This window comes from Dermacentor albipictus, chromosome 1 (genome assembly GCF_038994185.2).
Source record: "Dermacentor albipictus isolate Rhodes 1998 colony chromosome 1, USDA_Dalb.pri_finalv2, whole genome shotgun sequence".
Taxonomy (NCBI): domain Eukaryota; kingdom Metazoa; phylum Arthropoda; class Arachnida; order Ixodida; family Ixodidae; genus Dermacentor; species Dermacentor albipictus.
Genome location: NC_091821.1, coordinates 257,582,556 through 257,604,452, shown reverse-complemented (window position 1 = coordinate 257,604,452; position 21,897 = coordinate 257,582,556). Strand labels below are relative to the sequence as shown.

The 21,897-nt window shown below is 47.1% G+C and overlaps 1 protein-coding gene across 1 annotated transcript; it reads right to left on the bottom strand.

The window, feature by feature from the left end:
- Positions 1-9,728: 9,728 nt before the first annotated feature.
- LOC139048399 (transcription factor che-1-like) lies at positions 9,729-12,623 on the bottom strand. The gene is made up of 3 exons (XM_070522788.1): positions 12,524-12,623; positions 10,473-10,570; positions 9,729-10,126 (listed from the first exon to the last, which is right to left on the bottom strand). The coding sequence occupies exons 1-3, from the start codon at positions 12,565-12,567 to the stop codon at positions 9,729-9,731; spliced, it is 540 nt and encodes a 179-aa protein (XP_070378889.1). The 5' UTR covers positions 12,568-12,623.
- Positions 12,624-21,897: the final 9,274 nt, after the last annotated feature.

The following is a 21,897-nucleotide window of genomic DNA, read 5'->3' as shown; positions in this document are numbered from 1 at the left end:
CTCGTTTCCCGACTGCATCGGTTCTACCCATTCCCTGACCCCTCTCTCCAATCCTCTTCCATTCTCTCTAGCTTCCCTCTGGACTTGCACTTTGGTAGAAAGGTAAGCGCTTGCGGGGGGTCACGGATTATTACAGCTGTCTAGAGGCTAATGGGGCGACGACCCGGGAGCTCCAGAGGACATTGTGCACATTCGACGCGGTGCACAATGTCGCGTCTCCTCGCGTCTCTTCTCTGCCACGCTCTTTCCATGTATATACACGCTCTGAACGCCCCCCCCCCCCTCCCCCCCTCGGCGCGGTGTGCCGGACAGCAGCAGCAGTGGGAAAGTCGAAGGAAGAGGCAAAGAAAGCTTCGCTTTAAAATATCAACGCTAACAGACTATGCCTATTGGCGCCCATCGTTCGTGTCTTTTATTTAGCCTATGTGCTGATTGCATGCAATAACCAGGGTGCGGAAACTCCTTATGCCCACTTTGGGACACTCGGTCCCATGCCGATACGCGGCGGCAGCGATGTTTCCGCCACTGGCGCTTGCCGCATATCCAACTGGAAATTATTGACGAACACAACAGTGCCTCCATGACGTCACTGATGAGCTCAGAAGATAGAGGGAGAGGTTGCGCCGCCGAGAGGAGGAGTGTTGCCGCGAAGCCCTCCTTTCCCACTTCGCATGCAAGCGGGCTGCGTTCGTGTTCTCTTGCACGTCCGCTGCACGGTGTACAGGGTCGTCCTTTTTGAAAGGGAACACGCGAGCGCGTGGCCTGTGCTCTGCGGCGGCTTCGTAGAGCGCCGGTCAGTGGCAGCCAGAGGAAGCACGTCCGCTTTTGGCGTCATCTATTGACGGTCAGAATGACTAGGCATGGCCGATTGGAAGCGCCTACTGGACTCCCCTCCCCGTTTTACTGATGCGCAAGGAGCGGGGCCTGCAGCTAGCAAATCGCGCTCGCACTGCTGGCCCCACTCCTTGCGCATCAGTAATACGGGGAAGGGAAGTCTAGTAGGCGCTTCCAATCGGCCATGCCTAGTCATTCTGACCGTCAATAGATGACGCCAAAAGCGGACGTGCTTCCTCTGGCTGCCACTGACCGGCGCTCTAGGCAGCCGCCGCAGAGCACAGGCCACGCGCTCGCGTGTTCCCTTTCAAAAAGGACGACCCTGTACATTGGCCAAATCGCGGAGCAGATTCGTGGCAGAATCGCGTGGCTACGAAGCGCTTGTTTTCTGCCGCGTTTGCTTGCAAGCTTCTATTCGTTGTTCCAAGCACTGGGACAGCGCTCGTACACACCAGTACCAAGCAATTATTATGAAAATATATTTATATTGCAAACCGTCCTTAACTACCAATATTCGCAGGTAATAATTACATTTCGTGAAAGCAGTCGCTATGAAATTCCTAACTTGTGGTTAAGTTTAGGGCTACAGTATAAAGAAAATAACTTAATGGCACCTGCAATCGTTAATTTGGTTCATGTGCTGTGAAGGGTACAAACTAAAGCTGGCCGATTTCTCAGTCGGCCAAAACTCAACACAAGTAAAAGTTGAACGTTCTTGTTTTTATTCACACATTCCGTACTGGGAAAAGACTGACCTCCACGCAGTGGAAAAGTGTCAATCTGCAGAAGCAACTTTAATTCACAACTGAAATTTGTACATAATGAGCGAACATAGATTCCAGAAGATCCAAGCCAATGCGAAAATTAACCACCACGGACTGGTCACACGGAACTTGACTATCACGTATTTTATGACGACGATACATTTTGTGGCTTGCAGAAAGAAGGTGGAGTACAATACATGTATTTCATTGACAGTATGAGAAGTAAGGGCATGCTTTCTAATTAAAAAAAAAAGTAGGGACCCACAGAATTTAAAGCTGTCTACATGCATCTGCATGAACAGGAAGTAGCCTATAATTGCTGCAATTATTTAAACTACGTGCCAAATTCGGGTACAGATTTCTAAAGCGCATTTAACTGCCTGTCGTCATACTTCGCGTCGTATTCATATATACAGAAGAGCACAGTGAATATTAGGACACTATTTTTACACAACAGCAACGCAAGGAAGCATGAAACCATTCATTAGAAAACTAAATAGCACTCTTCATCGAAAGGGGATTAAATAGTCTGTACTTGTATTACTGGTATCATTAAATACATTTCGCCAGCAAAACCAATAACATTGCGCCTTGTCTAAATACAGATGCTCAAAAACTTGCACAGGTGCACCGAAGCTGAGCCATGTGCAACGTAGCAGAGCAATAAAAACGAACCCGCACTCAAGCCCTTCAGTACAAGTATTTCACCGACAGCAGATGGGCTGCCGTCATGACGAATGGGTCGAGCGACACTGCTCCTACGTCAGTCCACTCGGGCTTGCATAGAACTGATTTACTCATGCAATATGAATACCTGCTCAGAAAACGAAGTGAAGTACTTGTGCTTACCAGCTGTCATTAGGAAACCTGAAAAACTTCGCATAACTGGAATTCCCGGTGTTGGAACACCACAGAGCCGCGCAACACACGTGACGCCCCGATTTAGCCATCTTCGTCTAATGCTTGGTTGACCTGGTTTCCTGCGTCTTCCGTTCCTTGCACGCCTGATCAAGCTTCTCTGTCTTATCTTTCCCATCTTCACACTTGGGACGGCAACCGAGGCAGATGACCAAGCGCCATCCTACTTTTGATATCGCTGAGCGAGTGGCAAGGGTGAGCGGAGGTAAGTTCGACGGACGCACGAGGACAACCACTTGCCGCGCTTCGCCCGATTTAAAATTCACAAAAAGAGAAATAAAAGATAACGATGTCCGGCAACCACTTGGAGCGCGCACGTTCCTTGAAACCGAAACTAGCACTCGCCTTCCGGGGGTTGCCATAACTTTGATGTTCCCAGTTGCCCAAATTGGTACCACATTAAACAATTGACCTATGCCAGAACGATATTAGCGCTTCAATCGTCATTCCTTGCGTGCTATCGCCTTCCACGATTCTGGCGCATTCCACCGATTTCTCTCATGTTTGGAATTCTTATATTGCACATCACTACCTCGCCAAGACATGTCTCTTTCTGGTTGTCGTCAATACGTGAAAGAAACCGTCCGCACATTCGTGAACTTTTTACAGTAACCATCATATCTCTACTATACCCGCAGGTCAGCGTTCCTCCGCGCAATCGCCATTTTTGTGCGTGTTGACATTCGCCGCCTACCGGATGGCGTTTAGGCTCCTAACCGCTAGTGATTCTCCGAACAGTACAAACAGTACAAAAGCCGGCCTGGAACCGTGAAAACCATTTGCAACCAGCACAACATCATTTCGAAGTCCATGCATGTGCTCTTTCTCCGTTTTCTGAGCTGCGCTGTGCAGCTTCCGCGGGATCGAATCCCGGCCACGGCGGCCGCATTTCGATGGGGGCGAAATGCGAAAACACCTGTGTACTTAGATTTAGGTGCACGTTAAAGAACCCCAGGTGGTCGAAATTTCCGGAGTCCTCCACTACGGTGTGCTTCATAATCAGAAAGTGGTTTTGGCTCGTAAAACCCCATACTTTTTTGTGCAGCTTCATTCCTCGGAGCGCGAGCGTGACGCGGCACCAAAACGCGCCTTAAACGCGGGCGCCCCGGGCAATGGCTGCTCGCGGCACTGTTCCGTGCCAGTGAGCCACGCACGGGTCCCTGAATGAATCAGCGATTTTTGTCGTCGTGCGAGCCTAGCTTTCTCAATGATTCTGGGTGGCGGAACGCTGCCAGAAACCGCATTCGATATTCCCGTAACACTTCTATTATCTAGCGCGTGCACTGCAGAAACAACCCCGGCAGCGAAGCCACTTTCAACTTCTATCATTTATTCGTCGGCAAAGTCTGCGCAAGCCCTTTCGTCGTTTTTGATCGTGGAAACGCATCTGCATAAACTAGTTCCTAAATCGCCCAAATGCAGTACATGTTTCAGTGTTTAAAGCCTTCAAGTTGCATGCAACCTTATACACCTGTCATTGCATCTTCGACTTCTGTGGTGTTTTCATTATTCTGTATCTCGACAGTACATTCGCCTACGTAGTACGTCCGTACGTGCAATTATGTATCAGTGGCGTGCTTGTCCGTCCCAAAAATTTACCTGCTAGAATTTCAGCACCCGTGCATTTACATGTTTCGATTGATCGGCCAACTACGAGAAAAAATCAATATATGTTCAATATCTCTCCTAATTTCTCTGAGCTCCCCGTCCTGCTAGGCGTACTTTATGATTACAAGTTTAAAATGAAATGGCCTCGATGTTCTTTCGTGGCTAAGACTAATGGCTGGTTGTTGGGGCTCACGTGCGTGCTTAGTGTCACTGACGAATTCTGTTGCATTTAAATCCGTCTTTTTAAAAGGGCTTCTCTTTAGCTCCAGAGATGAAGGGTACCGACTGTCATGCTCGTATTCAATAGTTTCATTAGCTGCCCACCGCCGCCCAGAAATATACGAGCACGTGACTTCAGTTTTCTTTCATTCTTTAGGAGGGAGGGGTTCTGATGTGAACCGGTTTTCAGTCCGGTCAGCATAGAGGCTCGTTTGCTAAAACCGCATGTAACGAAATCGTGTTATCGATTTTATATCTTTGCAGTGGTACTACACACGCGCCCTATACTTTGATAATGCTTTGTATAGAGGAAAGGAGCCATTACTGGATCATGCATGTGTCGTGTGCGCAGATGCTCCTGTTATTCCTCCATGCATGATGCAATCAGGGCTAAATCTAGCTTCTCGCTCGGCGTTCAGAGAGGCATAGCTCAGCAGTACGTTTGTCGATCCGAGCGCGTGTGCCCGCGTTTCAGAGAGCTCATTCTACCACAGTAGGTATTATGCATCAAAATCAAACCTGTGCTTACCGGGAATTATAAGGCTTACACATCTGCATTTTGTTGGAGAAATTTCACGCTTGCTCAGTTATGGCGCCCCGGCGTTCGACACGTATACTATAGGTCCAGAAATAGCATGAAGAGTCTCAGGTATACGAAGACAGAGTGATCTTAATCCGCTACCACCGTCTATGATTACGACGGGCATACTATCTGATCAGGGAGCGAGTGCGATTGCTATATTCGAACGTAGAACCTCCCCCATCTGTATCATAATGTAAGCATGCAAAATTTGTAATACGTGAACAAATGTCGCCTGTGTTTTTGTGCTCTGGTACCAAAACAGCCTCAGCAACACGCACAAGATGTTTCACGTTCTCCACTGCGGCTGCGTCCCCGATACCCCCCGTCTATACCCAATTTTTTCATTGCGAAAGCACTACTAGCCTATCAACCTGGATTTTGCCTCTGGCTGTGTGAGGCCTCTTCAGTAGCGCGTTTCTTCACACGCGTTTCGTGTGCACAGCCTCTTCTTCTTCTTCTTTTAACACATACGCCCTCGTGCGTATACGTGTGAAATAAACATGTAAAATGAATCGGGATTGTCCTCGGAAACCTCTAAAGAAGAGCTTCGTCGCGCAAAGTGCAGCGAACAACGAGCTCGGCGACAGGGGCAGCGGGAGTCGACCGACGAAGAAGATGCGGCCAAGCGATTGCGACTGCAGCAACAAATGTGCCACGGCCACTCAGGACAACAACAACAGCAACAACAACAACAACAAAGAAGACAAGTCATGGCGTTGAAACGTGCCATAAAAAAAGAATTGCATGTTAAAATTGTTCTTTTTTTATTTCTTATGCTCCCATACTTCTTACTGTGAAACTTAGATATTTGATCATGCGTATCTGTAACAGTAGAGATTTCAATTAAAATTTACAAGATGCTTGTTTCATTTCACCTCATCTTCCTAAAAAATTGCTAATAACAGTTTTTTCACCACCCGATCCCCCCACAGTGCGTTTAATTTATTTTCATTTATTCATTTATCATACCTTCAAGACCGCAAATGTATTATAGAGGGAGTGAGGTAAAAAAAGAAAACGTTACAAAGCAATAAACAATAAAGGAAGGCAGCAAGTGACGTAGCGATAGTCATGTGAAGCCCGAAGTGAAGGTGTTAATTATGGCCATGCGAAATTGTGCGTGGTGTTCAATGGAAATTATCGCGCCGGGAAAGTGGTTCCATTCTTGCTGAGGCCCGGGAACAAAAGACACACGACAAACTCCAGTGCGACACTGAAAAACTCCAACTTTGTGGTGAGGATCAATGCGAGGAGATATGTAGGTTGGGGATGAAATAAGATTATCTTGCCGATATAAATTCTGGAAGCAATTTTATGAAACAGAGCTAAGCGAAAGCATTTGCGACGAGCAGAAAGCGGTGGAAGTTGCAGGATATTTTTCATAGAAGTTACGCTTGCCGCGCGGTTATAATTGCTTAAGATGAAGCGCGAGGTATTATTTTGAACGCGTTCGAGACTGGGTTAGTGTTTCAGCATGCGAGTCCCAAATTGATGAAGCATATTCCATTTTACTTCCAATTAACGTCTTGTACAAAGCTAACTTTAGTGATGACGGAGCAGAAATTTCGACGGATATAACTTAACATGCGATTACTTTTATTGATAACGCTGTCGATGTGTAAAGAACAGGAAGGTGTAGAGGTTAAATGCACACCTATGTATCTGTAAGATGTAACGGCTTCCATGGTAGTATTGTTAAGGTAATAGGTCGAAAGAGGAAGTTAACGGTGGGTTACATGCATGGTTTTGCACTTAGATGGGTTTAGTTGCATTAACCACAAGTCGCACCACTTACAGACAGCGTTTATGTCATTTTGCAAGACGTTAGTATCAGCAGTGCAGAAATTTTATGAAGAATAACGCAGGCGTCGGCAAGGAGATAAATGTTAGAAGAAATTTCGTTGGGTAAGTCGCGAATGTAAATTAGAAAGAGGGGAGGGCCTAGAACTGATCCTTGATCGAGGAACGCCAGATTCAACACGGCTAAATGGAGACAAGTGGTTATTAGATGAAACTAACTGTGATTGAATAAGAAGAAAGTTCTCTAGCCATGCAAAGAGATTATGATCAAGATTCAGTTTATTAAGCTTAAAAATGAGTAGTTTGTTACATACCTTGTCGAAATCCTTTGCAAAGTCGAAGAGAACAGCCTGCGTATGAGCCTTTATCCAGAATAGGATGAAGATCGTGAGTGAAAGATGGCAGTTGTGTTTCACAGGACAAACGTTTGCGAGAACAATGCTGTGCGCGTGTGAAGAAAGAGTTATCGTGTAAGTGCTTGACTAAATGTGAAACAAGATATGTTCGAGTACTTTGCAAGGAATGCTAGCGAGGGAAATGGGGCGGGAGTTATGAGCTGAGCTTTTGTTGCCAGACTTGTGAAAAGGAACCAACTTCCAAATTTTCCAGTCTCTAGGGAGCTGATGGGCGTCCAAATATTGCTGGAATATATTTTGAAAGTATTAAAGATGAGTAAACAGCAGTGTTTTTCAAAAACTTTGCGTTAACCAAGTCTGCGCCAGGGTTTGACGACACCTTGAGATTTTTATTTTCTACAAGTGACTCGATCGTAATAAAATCCATAGCCGGGTAATTGCAACTCTCTATGGTTGGAAGCACAGGATCAGGACATAGAACGAAATTCCTGCAGAATAGGGAGTTCAGGATTCGAGAACATTCAGCGTCGGGTATTGTTGATCCACTACAATCAAAAATAACGTACAGCGCGAAGGACAAGGACTGCGATAGACGACATACACAGCGCTGATTGATCGCCTTTCTTGGGCTGGCTACCCTTTGGCCTTAACTTCAGCCATAGCGGAACAGCTTCTGAGGCGCGCAAAACGTGATGAGCCCGCTCAATCAGGGAACCAGCTGGCTGAAAGACGCAGGTTTGCAGTGCTACAGTATGTGCATGATGTCTCCCATAAGCTAAAGAAAATTGGGCAGCGTGCAGGGATCACAGTCGTTTTCTCAGCCCCGCAAAAGTTGGCAAGGCTCTGTAAGCGTGTAAACGCGCCTAAATCGCATCAGAGTTGTTGCTCTGTCGGGCACAGAAAACGTTTTGTGACGTGCACAACGAATGTAGTCTACCAAATTCCCTGTCTTGCGGCAGTAAATATGTTGGACAGACTGGCAGGTGCTTAAACGATCGACTAAGAGAACACTGTAACAACGTCCACAGCACTGTACAAGGCCACTTGGGCATCCATTGCCGGGACTGCGGCTGCATGCCCCTCTTTGAAGATACTGAAGATTTAGCGAGACGCAGCTCACAGCTCACCCGGGAAATTGTGGAAGCTGATTTCATCAGAAAACTGGGTAGTGTGTGCGTTAGTGCCCCCTCTATCGCGCTGACCCCTGGTGAAGTGACGTATCTAAACAGATAGAAATCGTAACGTTTTTTTTTAATTTTTTTTCAGGTGACCATGCTCTTAGTACAGTGACTTGCTGTTAGAACACCCCATGCGACTACCTTTAATTTTCTGCGCATGCCCCCTCTTGTATATATACACACGATGTGGCAACGCAATAAAATATTGTTGGAAGTCAGCGCTGTGTATGCCGTCTATCGCAGTCCTTGTCCTTCGCGCTGTACGTTATTTTTGATCATGAATTACCGACTAGCTCAAGCAACCACCCTAGTTCACTGTAATCAGTTGAGGTTATCATCTTTGTAAGGGTTAATAATGCACCAAAACTTTTTTGGGTCATTTGTAAGTACTTCAGGGAAACTTTTCTTGAAATAGACTTTTAGCAAGTTTCTTTAGTTGCTATGTAGCTTTGTTCACGTTCTGGTAAGCATCCCACTCAGATACCAAAGTACTTCTTTTTGCGAGGTGGTACAGGCGCTTTTTCCGACTGCAAAGCTGCTTTAGGTGGGTATAAAACCAAGATACCGTAGACTTTGTGATATTGTACGCGACGGAATTTATCTCGCATTGTCGTTGCAGAAAGGACGTGACCAGCGCACGCCTTTGTTACGGCATGAAAAAGTCACGAGACAAGTTGCAAAACTCGGCTGGTGCAGATGCGCGGTGTCCATACTTTGATGTTACCGTATTAACATAATACTGTAAAAGTAAGCACGAATCGACTGCACGAACAACAAATAACATGAATGGTTGTGCCTAACAATGATCGGGCTCCTTCGTTCCCATTTTCGTTCAAATGACAAACTTGGCTTTTTTTAATGGGAAACTCGAAAATGGTCCCATTTTGGAGATGTTTTAAATCTCCCATTTCACTCAGTTTCACTCGCGATTTTCTGAATAAGGAGCTAAACATGATCAGCATCTCTCGTGTACCGATAGACAATTTTATCGACTGCACTGCAGGAGCCCACAAAAACATTTCCGTTGCCCATCCCGTCAAAGAAAATTCCAGACACAAAAGAAAGGATTGAACAATGATTGCTGTGTTCGGCGACTCTCAACCTCCGTTTTAGAGCATCGCGTCGCTTTCACAAACACAGCACATGGCCGTGTTTACCCCGTTTATAATCTGACTGTTTCATCACAGAAAAAAACAAGAATGTCAAAAAAATGTTCAGCCTTGTGCGATCCGAGGCGCTAAAACGTTACGCATCGTCCGATAGAAGACTTTTATATTCGCTGTTATATTCGGTTATATTCGCTATCAGGCGAGTCGAGTCGCACATGCTCATAGTAGCTGTTTCAATCGCGTTTGCCGCAAGCGTTTTCCGCCAACGGACGCGGTTGCGAGGAACATGTGTGATCGCATACGAGAAGCTGGGGTGGGTGATGACTGGTCGGACACGGAGACAGAAGGCCACGTTTTTTTCACGAGGGACTAGGAGATTTATTTCCGAGTTGCGCGCAAGAGCGCATATGCCGGTAGAGATTGCCGGACTGGGTGAATCCCTTGTTGCAGGCGATGCAGACGTAGGGCCGCTCGCCGCTGTGCACGCGCATGTGCTTGTTGTAGCACGACACGTCCCCGAAGGAGGCATTGCAGTGCCGGCAGCGGTAGGGACGCTCCCCCGTGTGGATCCGCGCGTGCGTCACCAGCGACGATTTCTGCACGAAGCACTTGGAGCACTTGTCGCACCGGTACCGACCGAGCATCTTGCTCCGGTGGCGCAGCTCGTGCGAGCGGTACTTGCGCGCGGAGGCGAACCGCTTGTGGCACACCAGGCACGTGCGCCGCTGGTTGGTTTCCACCGCCGCCACCACCGCTGCTGCAGGCGAGAAAATCGAGCAATACAGCGCGAGTGTTATACAGTCATTCAGAATTCAGATGGACTGCGCGGGAGAGTTTGCTGTCCCTTACAAAGAAGGAAACAAATTACGATAGTGCTCGACAATGCAGAATGGCGGGACTAAGTTAACACGAGAAAAGCAACCTCAGAACAAAGGTGACAAGGCACTATTATTGCTCATAGTACCTTGCTGGTGAAGCAGCGCACAAACACGGACACAGTGAAGACAAGCAGGAATAGACGACACTCGCCAGCAAGGTACTATGATCACTCACCAACTAGCCCAACTTTCCACGTTACTGAACGATTATTGCATTTTACGTACGACAGGAATCGCCGAGTCCGTATTCCCTCGCCAGATCAGGATTCTGTTGGACGCGCAGCAGAATTCGCTTCCGGAGTGGCAGGTGTTCAAAGGGCTGCCTGCAATGCGATTATGTGTACACATAAGGACTACGAAGAAGAAAAAGTACACTGGGAGCAATAAATTCTGGGGTTTCACGAGCCAAAACAACGATATGATCTACGAAACAGGCTGTACTGGGGAAGTTTGACCACCCGGGGTTCCTTATTGTGCACCTAAATGTAAGTAAGTACACAGGTGCGTGAACGAGAGAGAGAGAGAGAAGAAAGACATATTAACCAGAGATTATCTCTGGTTGGCTGCCTTGTATCGGAGGTGGGGGAACGATGCAATAGATGAGAGAAAAATGACACGAAGAAAAGAAAAACGCACAAACGAAATGCTGCCGCTGCGGCCAGGATCCAACCCGCGTCTTCATAATAATCATGCTCCGATATCTCTTTCTGTATCTTCAATTACGTATTACACTCAATAAGTAATAAAACATTATTCCGATTCTGAGCCGAGTAGCGCAACGCTATAGCCACTGGGCTACCACGGGGTGAACAAGTTCCCGTAAATACAAACTGTCTATAATAAATAGCAGCGTCCAGGGATAAATGTTTTCACAGTACGCACTATTGTTTCGACGCTTCTTTGATGCCGGTAGCACAATGCTCGCAAAAGTAAAAATACAATACAAATACAAAGTGCACAAGTTGAGTTGTTGTAGGCTACTGGTGGGATTAGCCTTGCAGTTGCTGCCGGCAATTGCTCCACCGTAGCGACACTTAAAATAATTAAATCACGTAATCCGACACAGACCTCCCAATTACAAATGTTCACTCCTCAGTTCACCGTGTGGAAGGTCAGGTCCTTGTCATATGGCGCTATGATGTTCACTTCGTTAGGATCAAACTAGTCGTAGAAAACGGATTTTGCGTGCGCGCGCGCGCACGCACGCACGCACGCACGCACGCACGCACGCACACACACACACACACACACACACACACACACACACACACATACAACCTCTTTTACAGGTTGTTTGCGCACTGCTTTTCGCCGCGTTGTAGCTGTCTCCTTATTAGCGATCCGACCGCGTTGCTTCAAACCGAGGGTCAGTCGCAAAAATATGCTAGGTCAAAACGTGCCACAATACAACATAGGCGTACTTGCCAACCTCGGAATTTGAACAACCATACAATCAAAGGTAAAAAAAATACATACATACATACATACATACATACATACATACATACATACATACATACATACATACATACATACATACATACATACATACATAGAGTAGGGGAGGAATACTAGAATTGATCACTCAAGATTTGCAGACGTTCTGCACGCAGCCTGCAGTTAACAGGGCTCCATACCCGCAGCAGGAGTGATCTGCGCCCCAGACAAATGTTTATGATGCTTATTCATTAAATATTCCCACCCGCCGCAGTGGTTTAGCGGCTATGGTGTTGCGCTGCTAAGCACGAGGTCGCGTGATCAAATCCTGGGCGCGGCGGCCTCATTTCGATGGGTGCGAAACGCAAAAACGCCCACGCTCCGTGCGTTGGGGCCACGTTAGGTGGTCAAAATTAATGCGGAGTCCCCACCACGGCGCGACTCATAATCAAATCGTGGTTTTGGCACGTAAGAACCCCGCAATTCAGTCATTATATATTCCCGTAACGACGCGCGCAATTTCAGCAAGTGCGTTCAGCAATCGCTGCAGAGCGTTGGATCCATATAATCGACGGTTCCGGAAAATCGGTCTGCGAGAAATTGGCCAGCGAGTTTACTTGCATTGTTTTGGAATAAATTTTGTCTTAAGTGCAAGCAAATTTGAAATCGTAAAATAATTGGTTTCAGTAATACCAATTGCGAAGCTCCAATAATCGGACATTTTACGATAAAATCGTAAAGGTCGGCCAGGCATGTTAAATTACACAATCATCGCATCGCTGTCAGAACAGTCGGAAACGACAAGATGCGCGAAAATGTAGAAAAAATGGCTGTATTACCTTGGGAGCTGTTGGTCGAGGCCCATCGCGTGTGACGGAGGCATTGGCGACGTTGTCAAGATGGGAAGCGTTCCGGCTCGCGTATGACCACCGAGTGACGAGTGTATGTGGCGGTTGGCAGGAAGGAAGGAAGCGCCTCTTTGTGGGGACTGCCCTAGGTTTTGGGGAAAGCGAAAGGCGCGTGGTTCCTCAGAGAGAGAAGTGGTTCTTGAAGGGGGGGATGGAAAGGTTGACGCTGTTTAACCTTGAGCGCGGCTCGGCACCTTGAGGGAGGGAAGAGAGAGGCGTAACTAACGCAGAGTAGCGATGCGTCCAAGGTGGCCCACTGGGCCTAGGGAACTCTGGATCGGTGCGCTGCGTCCTCATAGGCAGTGCACCTCAAGGAGGCGCTGTCATAGGCCGGAGAGGGGATGACGTCGACCAACCCTTTTCCTTTCTACGGCGTTGAAGAAGAAGCACTGGCGACTGTGTCGGCGTCCTCTCCTCCTCGAGATCTCCGTGTTTTGTGAAAGAATAAAAAAAAAAGGAAACGTTAGCGTTTGTGGTTTCGCGAGCGCTTGTGCGAATCCATCGAAGAAACCAAGCGCTTAATAACATTGTGATATAAACGGCGGTTTTGCACTGTTCCCTATCGCGTGGATTTTTGTACGTCCGCGTAAGTAGCATTGTTTGCGTTCATTCATTTGCATTTTGTGGAGTGCCGCTATACGCAATTCCTAGTATCGCTCGTGCTTATCTGCTCACTCAATTTCTTTCCTTTTTTTTTTACCTCTTTCTAAGCTTTCATTCTGTCGCACGTGGAATAAACTATCAGTTGCCAGCCAGCGGACGCCGTGGGCAGAAATCCAACCAGCAACCTCGTGCTGTGACGCGGAACGCCATGGCCACTGAGCTTTCCAAAACTTTCACAGCTGCAACGCATTTCCTAGTGAAGTGATTTTTTTATATGTACAGGGTGTTCCAATTATCATGCACCAAGATTTAGAAATATGCAAATACCACGTAGCTGGCCAGAGCCAAGGTAATGTTGTTTGCCGTCGCTTGGAGACATTCAGTTTATTAATTTTTAATTCCGCCTAATTTTATAGTTAGTCTTAATTAATTAATGAACTTCTCAATTATTGTAACTAGATGGAAAGTGTCTATGAGAACATTGGAGAGCTACACTCCCGGTGCAGCTTTCTGTTGCTTAATACGTGCTTCATAAAATTGTCTTTCCGAACGTGAAAGAAGCCCGCGCGACTGGCCGCTCGAGGCCCTTTGCGTATATTCGCAGGCTTTTTTCACGCTCAGAAAAACACTTTTATGAAGCACGTATTAAGCAACAGAAAGCTGCACCGGGAGTTTTCCGTGTAGCTCTCTATCCATCTGGCCTGTTTAGTATGACCGCATAGGGGATATATATATATATATATATATATATATATATATATCCCCTATGCGGTTCCCATGCGGTTCCCGCAGGTGGGAACCTCATGGTTGTGGGTTCGGTTCCCACCTGCGGCAAGTTGTTTTTTCATCCACTTTAATTTCCATTAATTTATTGTCTTTTTATTTCATTTATTAAGCACAAGTAATTTCCCCTATGTTGTGCTTGGTGTCAGTGTTTGTTGGCTTCTTATGATATGACTATATATATATATATATATATATATATATATATATATATATATATATATATATATATATATATACGGTTACTGCGAGTTCTCAGTTTTACTGACCTAATCCATTCAATTACGGGGCGGTCAGCCGGTTTTTGCGTTTGCGTTCAACCAATCTCCTGCTGACCACTACAAAGCTGAAGGTGGTGGGTCTTGGAATCATGCGTTCTTTTTTTTTTTTTGACAGAATTCCGATTAAAATGCAGATATTCGTTTTCGCAGGCAAAACACCGGAATTTCATTTAATTTCATTGCCAGCGCGATTGTGAAAAGGTTGGGCGCCCAGGTGTAGCAGCGCACAGGCGGCCGTACAGCTGGCTGAAGTGGCAATGAGCTCAGCTAATCGCCCCGTCTACCCAAAGCGTGGGAACGACGCTCGACGGCTATGCCGGCGACGGCCTTAAAGCTCCGCGGATAATTGCCCTATTGACCCAGAGCGTGGGGGCGAGCCTTGGCGGAAAACGACAGGTCAGTCAAAGTTGCGGCGACAAAAGCTGGGCTGGCGCCGACGGGGGCATTTCTTCGCCGGAGACAGTACAGACCGTTTTTTCGTAGGCGCCGCCATATCGTGAGCGCAGTGGCGCCGCCTATGAGCAGCGCCATACTGGCTTGGGTGAAAGCGGTCTTTTGCATGGCAGGTATACGCTCGGCGGCAGGTTCTGGCGTTTGTTTTCGCCGTCGTGCGGCCTGTTTAGTATGACGTGCGTCTTCTACATGGTAAACGGTTCTGTGAGACGTGCTAAGTGGGTTAAGGCGTCATGGCCGGAATTTCTGCCGGCGTTGAGGTGGACGGAACACGCAGTGCGATGTGCGCGCGCATATTCGAGTCTACAATCGGCCTCGGAGATGAATTGTGTATTTCTGAATGTTCCAGTCACTAATGTGACCTTATTGCAGTATTACCCTCTATTTCTAAGCTGCGGTTTAGGAGCCACGAAACATACGCCACGATCGTAACAGCGTGAGCGTGGGTACCGTTCTGCTACGATAGGAGCTGTGATGTTATACTTTGACAAGCGTTCAAACTGTTCGCTGCAGGTTACATTGCGTGACTACTTGGTTCGATGGATGAGGTTTCCACCCCTGAATAAAATAGTTTTGGCAAGTGATAGCAGCATACCTTACAGTCTGAATTACGCTTGTCCAGCAAAGGGACTGTTTACGAACTGCGCGAGCGTCCTAAGCAGTGGTAGGTGCTGGATTACATATATCTTTGTTCTATATACCGCATGGACCAAGCATAACGCATCAGCGGTTATATATTTATAAACGTTGTGCGGCGTGACTATGCGAGGCCCTGTTGCGGCGTTAGCCCGTTTTCTCTTGATTTTTCTAGAAAGAGGATGATAACCGAATTTCTTTTTCGGTTGCGTTCGTTCCGTTCTCTACGACGCACTCACACGCATTACGGAAATTTTGTCCTCAAAAATAGGCATCGCATTCTTTTTATGCGATACCTCATATATTATGGCTGTATGCAGGCCAAAAAGGCAATGCCGAAGCGCACAGCTTACATATGTACCGTGCTGGATCACCAACCGCAGCGATCGCTGTGTTGAGCAGCGCCATCGGCCTCATGCAGGAAGGCTAGCGTAGACATATGGTAATTTCAAGCCTACTAGACTTGAAATGCGCGAGAACGATGCCGGTGCATCACAAATATTTGATTGCGCCTGCCGCTTAGATGTTTCGTGGTTGCCTTAGGTTGGCCGTGCACGAGCATGCGCTCTTATGCTTTATGTTTTACTCCCCACTCCAAGCGATCAGATATTGAGCAGATTTACTATTTGATGCTGCTAATACAGAGACACTGGTTTTCTTTGTTGAATTAAAACCGATATAAGCAAAATAGTTCACAACACATACACACACCGCGACTGATAATGTGCGTACACCGCGGCTCATAAAACGCGTCACATTTTTGCGCCCCCAAGAGATATTTCCGCCTACTGTAGTTACCGATGCACCGATAGGCTTCCCTGACGACCTTATATGAACGGACACGGCGTAAATTTCACAGAGTACGATCTAAAACATCAAGAAATCGTTCCGCAGCACGCGACAGCAATACTTTCAAGCAGCGCCGCGCCGGATCGCCCAAGCCAGCCAGAAAGGCTCTCCGCGCGCCCTATCCTCCTCGCCCGATGAAACGGTCTCCCCATCCATACCTCGGGAGCTACGCAGAAATGTAAGTGCACCCTTCCCAGCTCCCCTCTGCCTGTGGCGGGACAGTTCGGGTAGTATTCTAGTACACTGTAGTTCGGGTGAGGCAGGTGCAATGTCTGCCGCTTTTCCCTGCCCCGCCTGAACTCTTCCTAAAGAAAGAGAGAGAGAGAACCTGCCGTATGCGCGTGGATGAAATTTTGAGCGAACGGTCGTCAACGAACGCGGGTGTTTACTTGACCAATCGTGCGTTTATTATTATTATTATTATTATTATAATTATTATTGTTGTTGTTGTTGTTCACGATGAAGCAAGCACAAATTTTTTTTAACAATGTTTTTTTGTGTGTGTGAATGCTTGAAAGCAGTAATGATTAAGTCGAGGCACTTGTAGAAGATCTTTTTTTCTTTCCTTTTTTATCCTTTCGTTCATTGATCTCTCTCTCTCTCCTCTTCTTATTTGTTTTTTTTTTTAAGGATCGCAAAGAACAATGAAGTAGACGTCTTCCGTCGCCGATATTTCTTGTTTCTCTGTCTCTTTCTTTCTAATCTTCTATATCATTATTTTTGAACGCTTGCAAAGTAGGCTGTAGCACAGGTTCTTTTGCCGACATATCGTTTTCAAAGCTTGCAAATGCGATGCAACACCGGTTTCTTTAGGCTTACTTTATTTTCTTTTATTAATTATTATTTTTCTCACAATTTCGAAGCTCAATGATGCCCACGATCTCGCGGCCTGTTGCGGATCGAGGTGGCGTTCGAGCCAGAAATTTACCAAGCCCGTCGAAGACGGAAGAAAGGGTTTATTTCACATTATTTACACTGGCTCCAAATACGGAAGCCCACTCCATGCGCCGTTGTCAGATGGGAAGAGGACTTGGCACGCGGAAGTACCGTTGTCAGATGGGAGGAGGACTTGGCACCTTTGAAGGCACCGCGTCCATGAGCATACATATCTCATCAACCCATCATCATCCGATACATTGACCCCGGTACTCCCCCACAACCCGGGTTGACTGGGTGGGGGGACTTGGTTCGGGCCAACGGTCCTTCCCGGACAAGGGGGCTGTTGTGGTGCAGCAACACAAAGTTACCGCACGCAACACACAAACAGCCGTGCTGGTCGTACAGGACTCGAGCCTGACTGACCTTCGGACTGCCTCGGCGCAAAAGAGGCCAAGGCATACAACCATGCACAGCACCAAAGCCGTCCGCGGGGCAGCGCGACCAACCAAGGGTGCGCCGCCACCGGTTCTAGCTCTGGGTTCCACTGAACCAAACAAAACCCCGTAGATCGACTGGCGCACACGGCCGAGTCGAGCGACCTTAGGAGCATGCATCATAACTTAATGGAAAGCTTTCCGCCTGACTCATCAAAAATTACCGCAGGACGGGCCCACACTTCGAGAAACTTCGTCTCGCCCAAGCGGTGCCGCTCCCGGGTGAGATGGAACCAGACCTCCTTCCGTGCTTTCGCAAGCACTTCGTGAAGGCCCGGCGCCCTCCCCCCGAAAACTGCATCGCGGCGTGCCAACCAAACTTGGTAGGAGCACTCAGCGAGGAGAAGCACGAACTGGTTGACCGCCTGATTAGGCAAAGGGTGCAAAAATCGGACTGTCTGATAAGGAATGCCTGGGAGATTAAAAAGACTAGCAATCCTACGGAAAAGAGCTGCAGGAAGCAAACACTGCGCAAACGCATGAACCGTGTCCTCACGAGCGCCACAGAACGGGCACACTCCACGAACCGGGACGGCTGTGAAGGGCCTGTAGCCCAACGGCAGGCACCCTCGCGCCAGGCGATACATGAAAGTGGCACGCCTAGCGTCGAGGAAACTGGCCGTGATGAGCTTCCAGTTTGGCCCCTCGTTTCACTGCACGAAAGGTCTCCGCCTTTAATACCGTCGTCTTCCCTAGGCGACTAGACTAGGGAACCTGATGTCTGTATCGCCGCCAGTCACAATCGTCGAATCCGACAAGATAAAGGTTGACAATCAAACGTGCCGATAGGACAGCGCTCAGAGGAAACGCATACCTGTCACCTTCCGTCGAGAAAACCCTAAAAGGCTGCAATGACCCCGTTCCTGTGTTAAAAAAGAAAAAAAAATGTTGCGGCGTCTAAACATAAATGCTCGGAGCATAGCAAACAAGATCGCCGAATTAGAGAGCATTGTAACTGCCGACAAACCCCATGTTGTAATAATAACATAAACCTGGTTGCATAGTGATATCACCGACTCTGAAATAACACCTCGCGGTTACGGAATCTACAGACATGACAGGGGGGATTCCCGCGGCGGCGACGTTGCAAATCTCCTCCAAGAAACATTGAGTGCTGCTAAGATGCCTGATATTACAGGAATTGAATGTGTTGTTGTAAAAATTTTTCTTGACGAGTGTAATCTAATCGTAGAACAAATACTTGGGAGTAGTAATAACATCATATCTTAGGTGGAATGAACATGTAACATACATTTATAATAAAGCAATGAAGAAACTAGGCTTTTTGAGGCGATCAATAGGAAACGCTTCAGCTGAAATAAAACTCTTAGCACATAAAACTTTCATCCGACCCATTCTAGAATACGCTGCGATTGTCTGGGATCCGCACACACAAACCAACATCGCTATAATTGATAAAGTCCAAAGAAAGTCAGCCAGGTTTATTTTCAATTCGTACAGCTGGCGCACATCCCCATCATCTCTTCTAGAAGCTGCAGAACTGGAAAACCTTGCAATAAGGCGTTACCGGGGCAGAATGACAATTTTCTTCTTACTGTATCACAATCAATTAGGAGTAGATAACCGGCTAGTCACCGCTACACGTGCTCTTATCACAACAAGAATGTTAGAGATTTTACCTGCAGGACCAACGTATTTAAAAATTATTTTTTCCCGCGCACGATTTCCGAATGGAACGCACTACCTGCCACAACTGTCGAATGTCCAACGGTTTCATCCTTTCTTTCTGCACTTTGTGAATAAACCATAGCGTTCATCCCTCGTTTTTACCAGTCAAATCATGATTGTGAAAGGTTTCTCTTATGTTGTTTGTTATGCAGATTCTTGTGCAGTGTCAGTTATGTTGTATATTTGTTTTTTTTTTTCAAATGCCTACTCCTGCCTAAGGCCTGGTAAAAAGGCTGGCAGTACTTGTAAAATAAATCGCACCGTTCGCACCGTTCCGATGAATCCCGCTTTCGATGTTGTACCTTCGCCCCCGCATATTTAGCAAGCGCGTAGCAATCTGGGAATCTGAAGTCGAAGCTGTTCCCACGGTATACCAAAAGGGCCAACGTGGCCCTTTTCACCAAATGATTAGTTCAGGTTGGCAGGTGCAGGTAGAGGTGCGCCTCTTGTGGACCCGTCAACCGTCGGTGTCAAGGACCCGCCGCGGTTGCTCAGTGGCTATGGTGTTAGGCTGCTGAGCACGAGGTCGCGGGATCGAATCCCGGCCACGGCGGCCGCATTTCGATGGGGGCGAAATGCGAAAACACCCGTGTACTTAGATATAGGTGCACGTTAAAGAACCCCAGGTGGTCAAAATTTCCGGAGTCCCCCACTACGGCGTGCCTCATAATCAGAAAGTGGTTTTGGCACGTAAAACCCCATATATTATTATTATTATTATTCGGTGTCAAGGCTGCGTTGACTTCTCGATAGGATTCAAGGAATGGGCGAGGATGCCTCGTGGCAAACGTCTAAATAATGTCATTGACCTTGTTGAGACGTAACAGGCCCATATCTCTTTCTCACTCTCTTTTCGTAAAGGTCGCAAGGGTTGAGAAATGGCAGCCTTAAGAAAACTGCGGATTTGTGCGAAGAAACAAACTAAACAGGAATTCTGGAGTCTTAATTACGTACCAATACACGATCTAACTAAAGAGGGAAAAAAGCGGGAACCCTTGTTGCTGTCGTATATCCAGTTCACTATCTCAAAAAACCCACAATGACCTTCGTGGCCTCGTGCGTGGTTGTATTTTGTCCATGGACGTAAAAGAAAGCTTTCAAGAAGTGGCCGGTTGTCGACGCGTGCCCAAGGTCCGCTCATCGATTGTCCTGCTCGCATGTCCGGACTGCCCGCACGGCCAATAAAAATGTTGATAGTTCCGGCTAGAGGTCGCACGAAGTGGCAATTTATGTAGATGGCTCGAGCAATTTCTTTAGATGTTGCGGGGGTGTGGGGGAGGGGTATCCTGGAGGGAAGCTCGGGAGCACGAAAATGAAGGGGGCCGACGACACGGGGTCTGGCTGAGACCAGTAACTTGCCTTAGCGAAAGCCTGCGCTCTGACGAGACATTCATTAAATTACTAGACACTCTCATTGGGATGCGTTGTTACATGATATTACTTGTTTTCTCCCACCAAAGGCCGGGGGTTCGAGTGCCTTAATTGACAACTCGTATATCTTAATTACCTGTGCCTAATTAACTTCGCCTTAATTAGCGCCAAAGGTCGTGGGTACGACTATCAATAGTAGCACCATCAATTTTGGTGCCATTGAATTTCGGTCCCACCAAAGGTCGCTGGTTCGAGTGCCTTAATTAACACCAAATGTTGCGGGTTCGACTCCGACCAAAGGACGTGGGTGGCATCATTCTGTTGGCTGCAGGGGGTTTTACGTAGACTCCCATCGCGGGCTTTCTTTTTTTTTCTTTTTTCTGACCACGAAAAAGACGGATGTGCGTTACAATCGAGGGCGTGTTAGAATCTAGTACAAATACGTATCCTCACGCCAAGAAACGCCTGACCGCACATGGTCGGACGGTTTTGCGCTCGCCCAGCAAGCTCCGCAGACCATTCCAGCTGCGGGTAAGCTTTCCTTTCTTTTATTTATTATTATTATTTCTTTTTTTTTGCTTTTTCGCGTGAGTGAGAAGTGCGTTGTATGCCATCGCTCACGTCATCGCGAGAACATGGGATTTTATAATCTTAGAAGTGATAGCAAAGATCACGTACGCCACGTGATTACGGATCGGGCAAATAGAATCAAAATGCGTCGAATTTTATAGCAGGTGTCGCCAGGTCATTTATGCAAGTAATGAAACCAAACTAGCTAGAAGTACATGTTGCTGGGCTAGTCGGTTCATATTGATGAGCAGACAATAAATGTGATCGCTTTGTTTCTTGTCCTTCCTTGTTTGCGCCAAAGCGATCATATTTATCGTCTACTCAACAATATAAACTAACTAGAGTGGTGTCGACAAGTTGTTTACAAACGTTGTCTCGAGTATACCGTCTTTGTGCTATTGCATACGATTTCTTCCGTTGGTTTACGTCCACCGCTTTCCGACGGGGGTTTCAGCTCCCCTATTTTTGTGCCATGGTCTCTGCCGACTTTCTGCCGCGTTCTCAGCGGCAGTAACGGCCTGTTGAAGAGCGGGTGGCAGCAAAGGTTTTCGTGCATGATTGAGGATTCAATATGCTACTACTGTGGCGTCAGTTACAAAATTACATTTATTTTCATTCTTTTCCGAACCGACTCTCTGTAGGTCCGAGTACTCTGCATGACATTCAGGCTGTCGAATCTTCACTCCAGGGCGCCTGG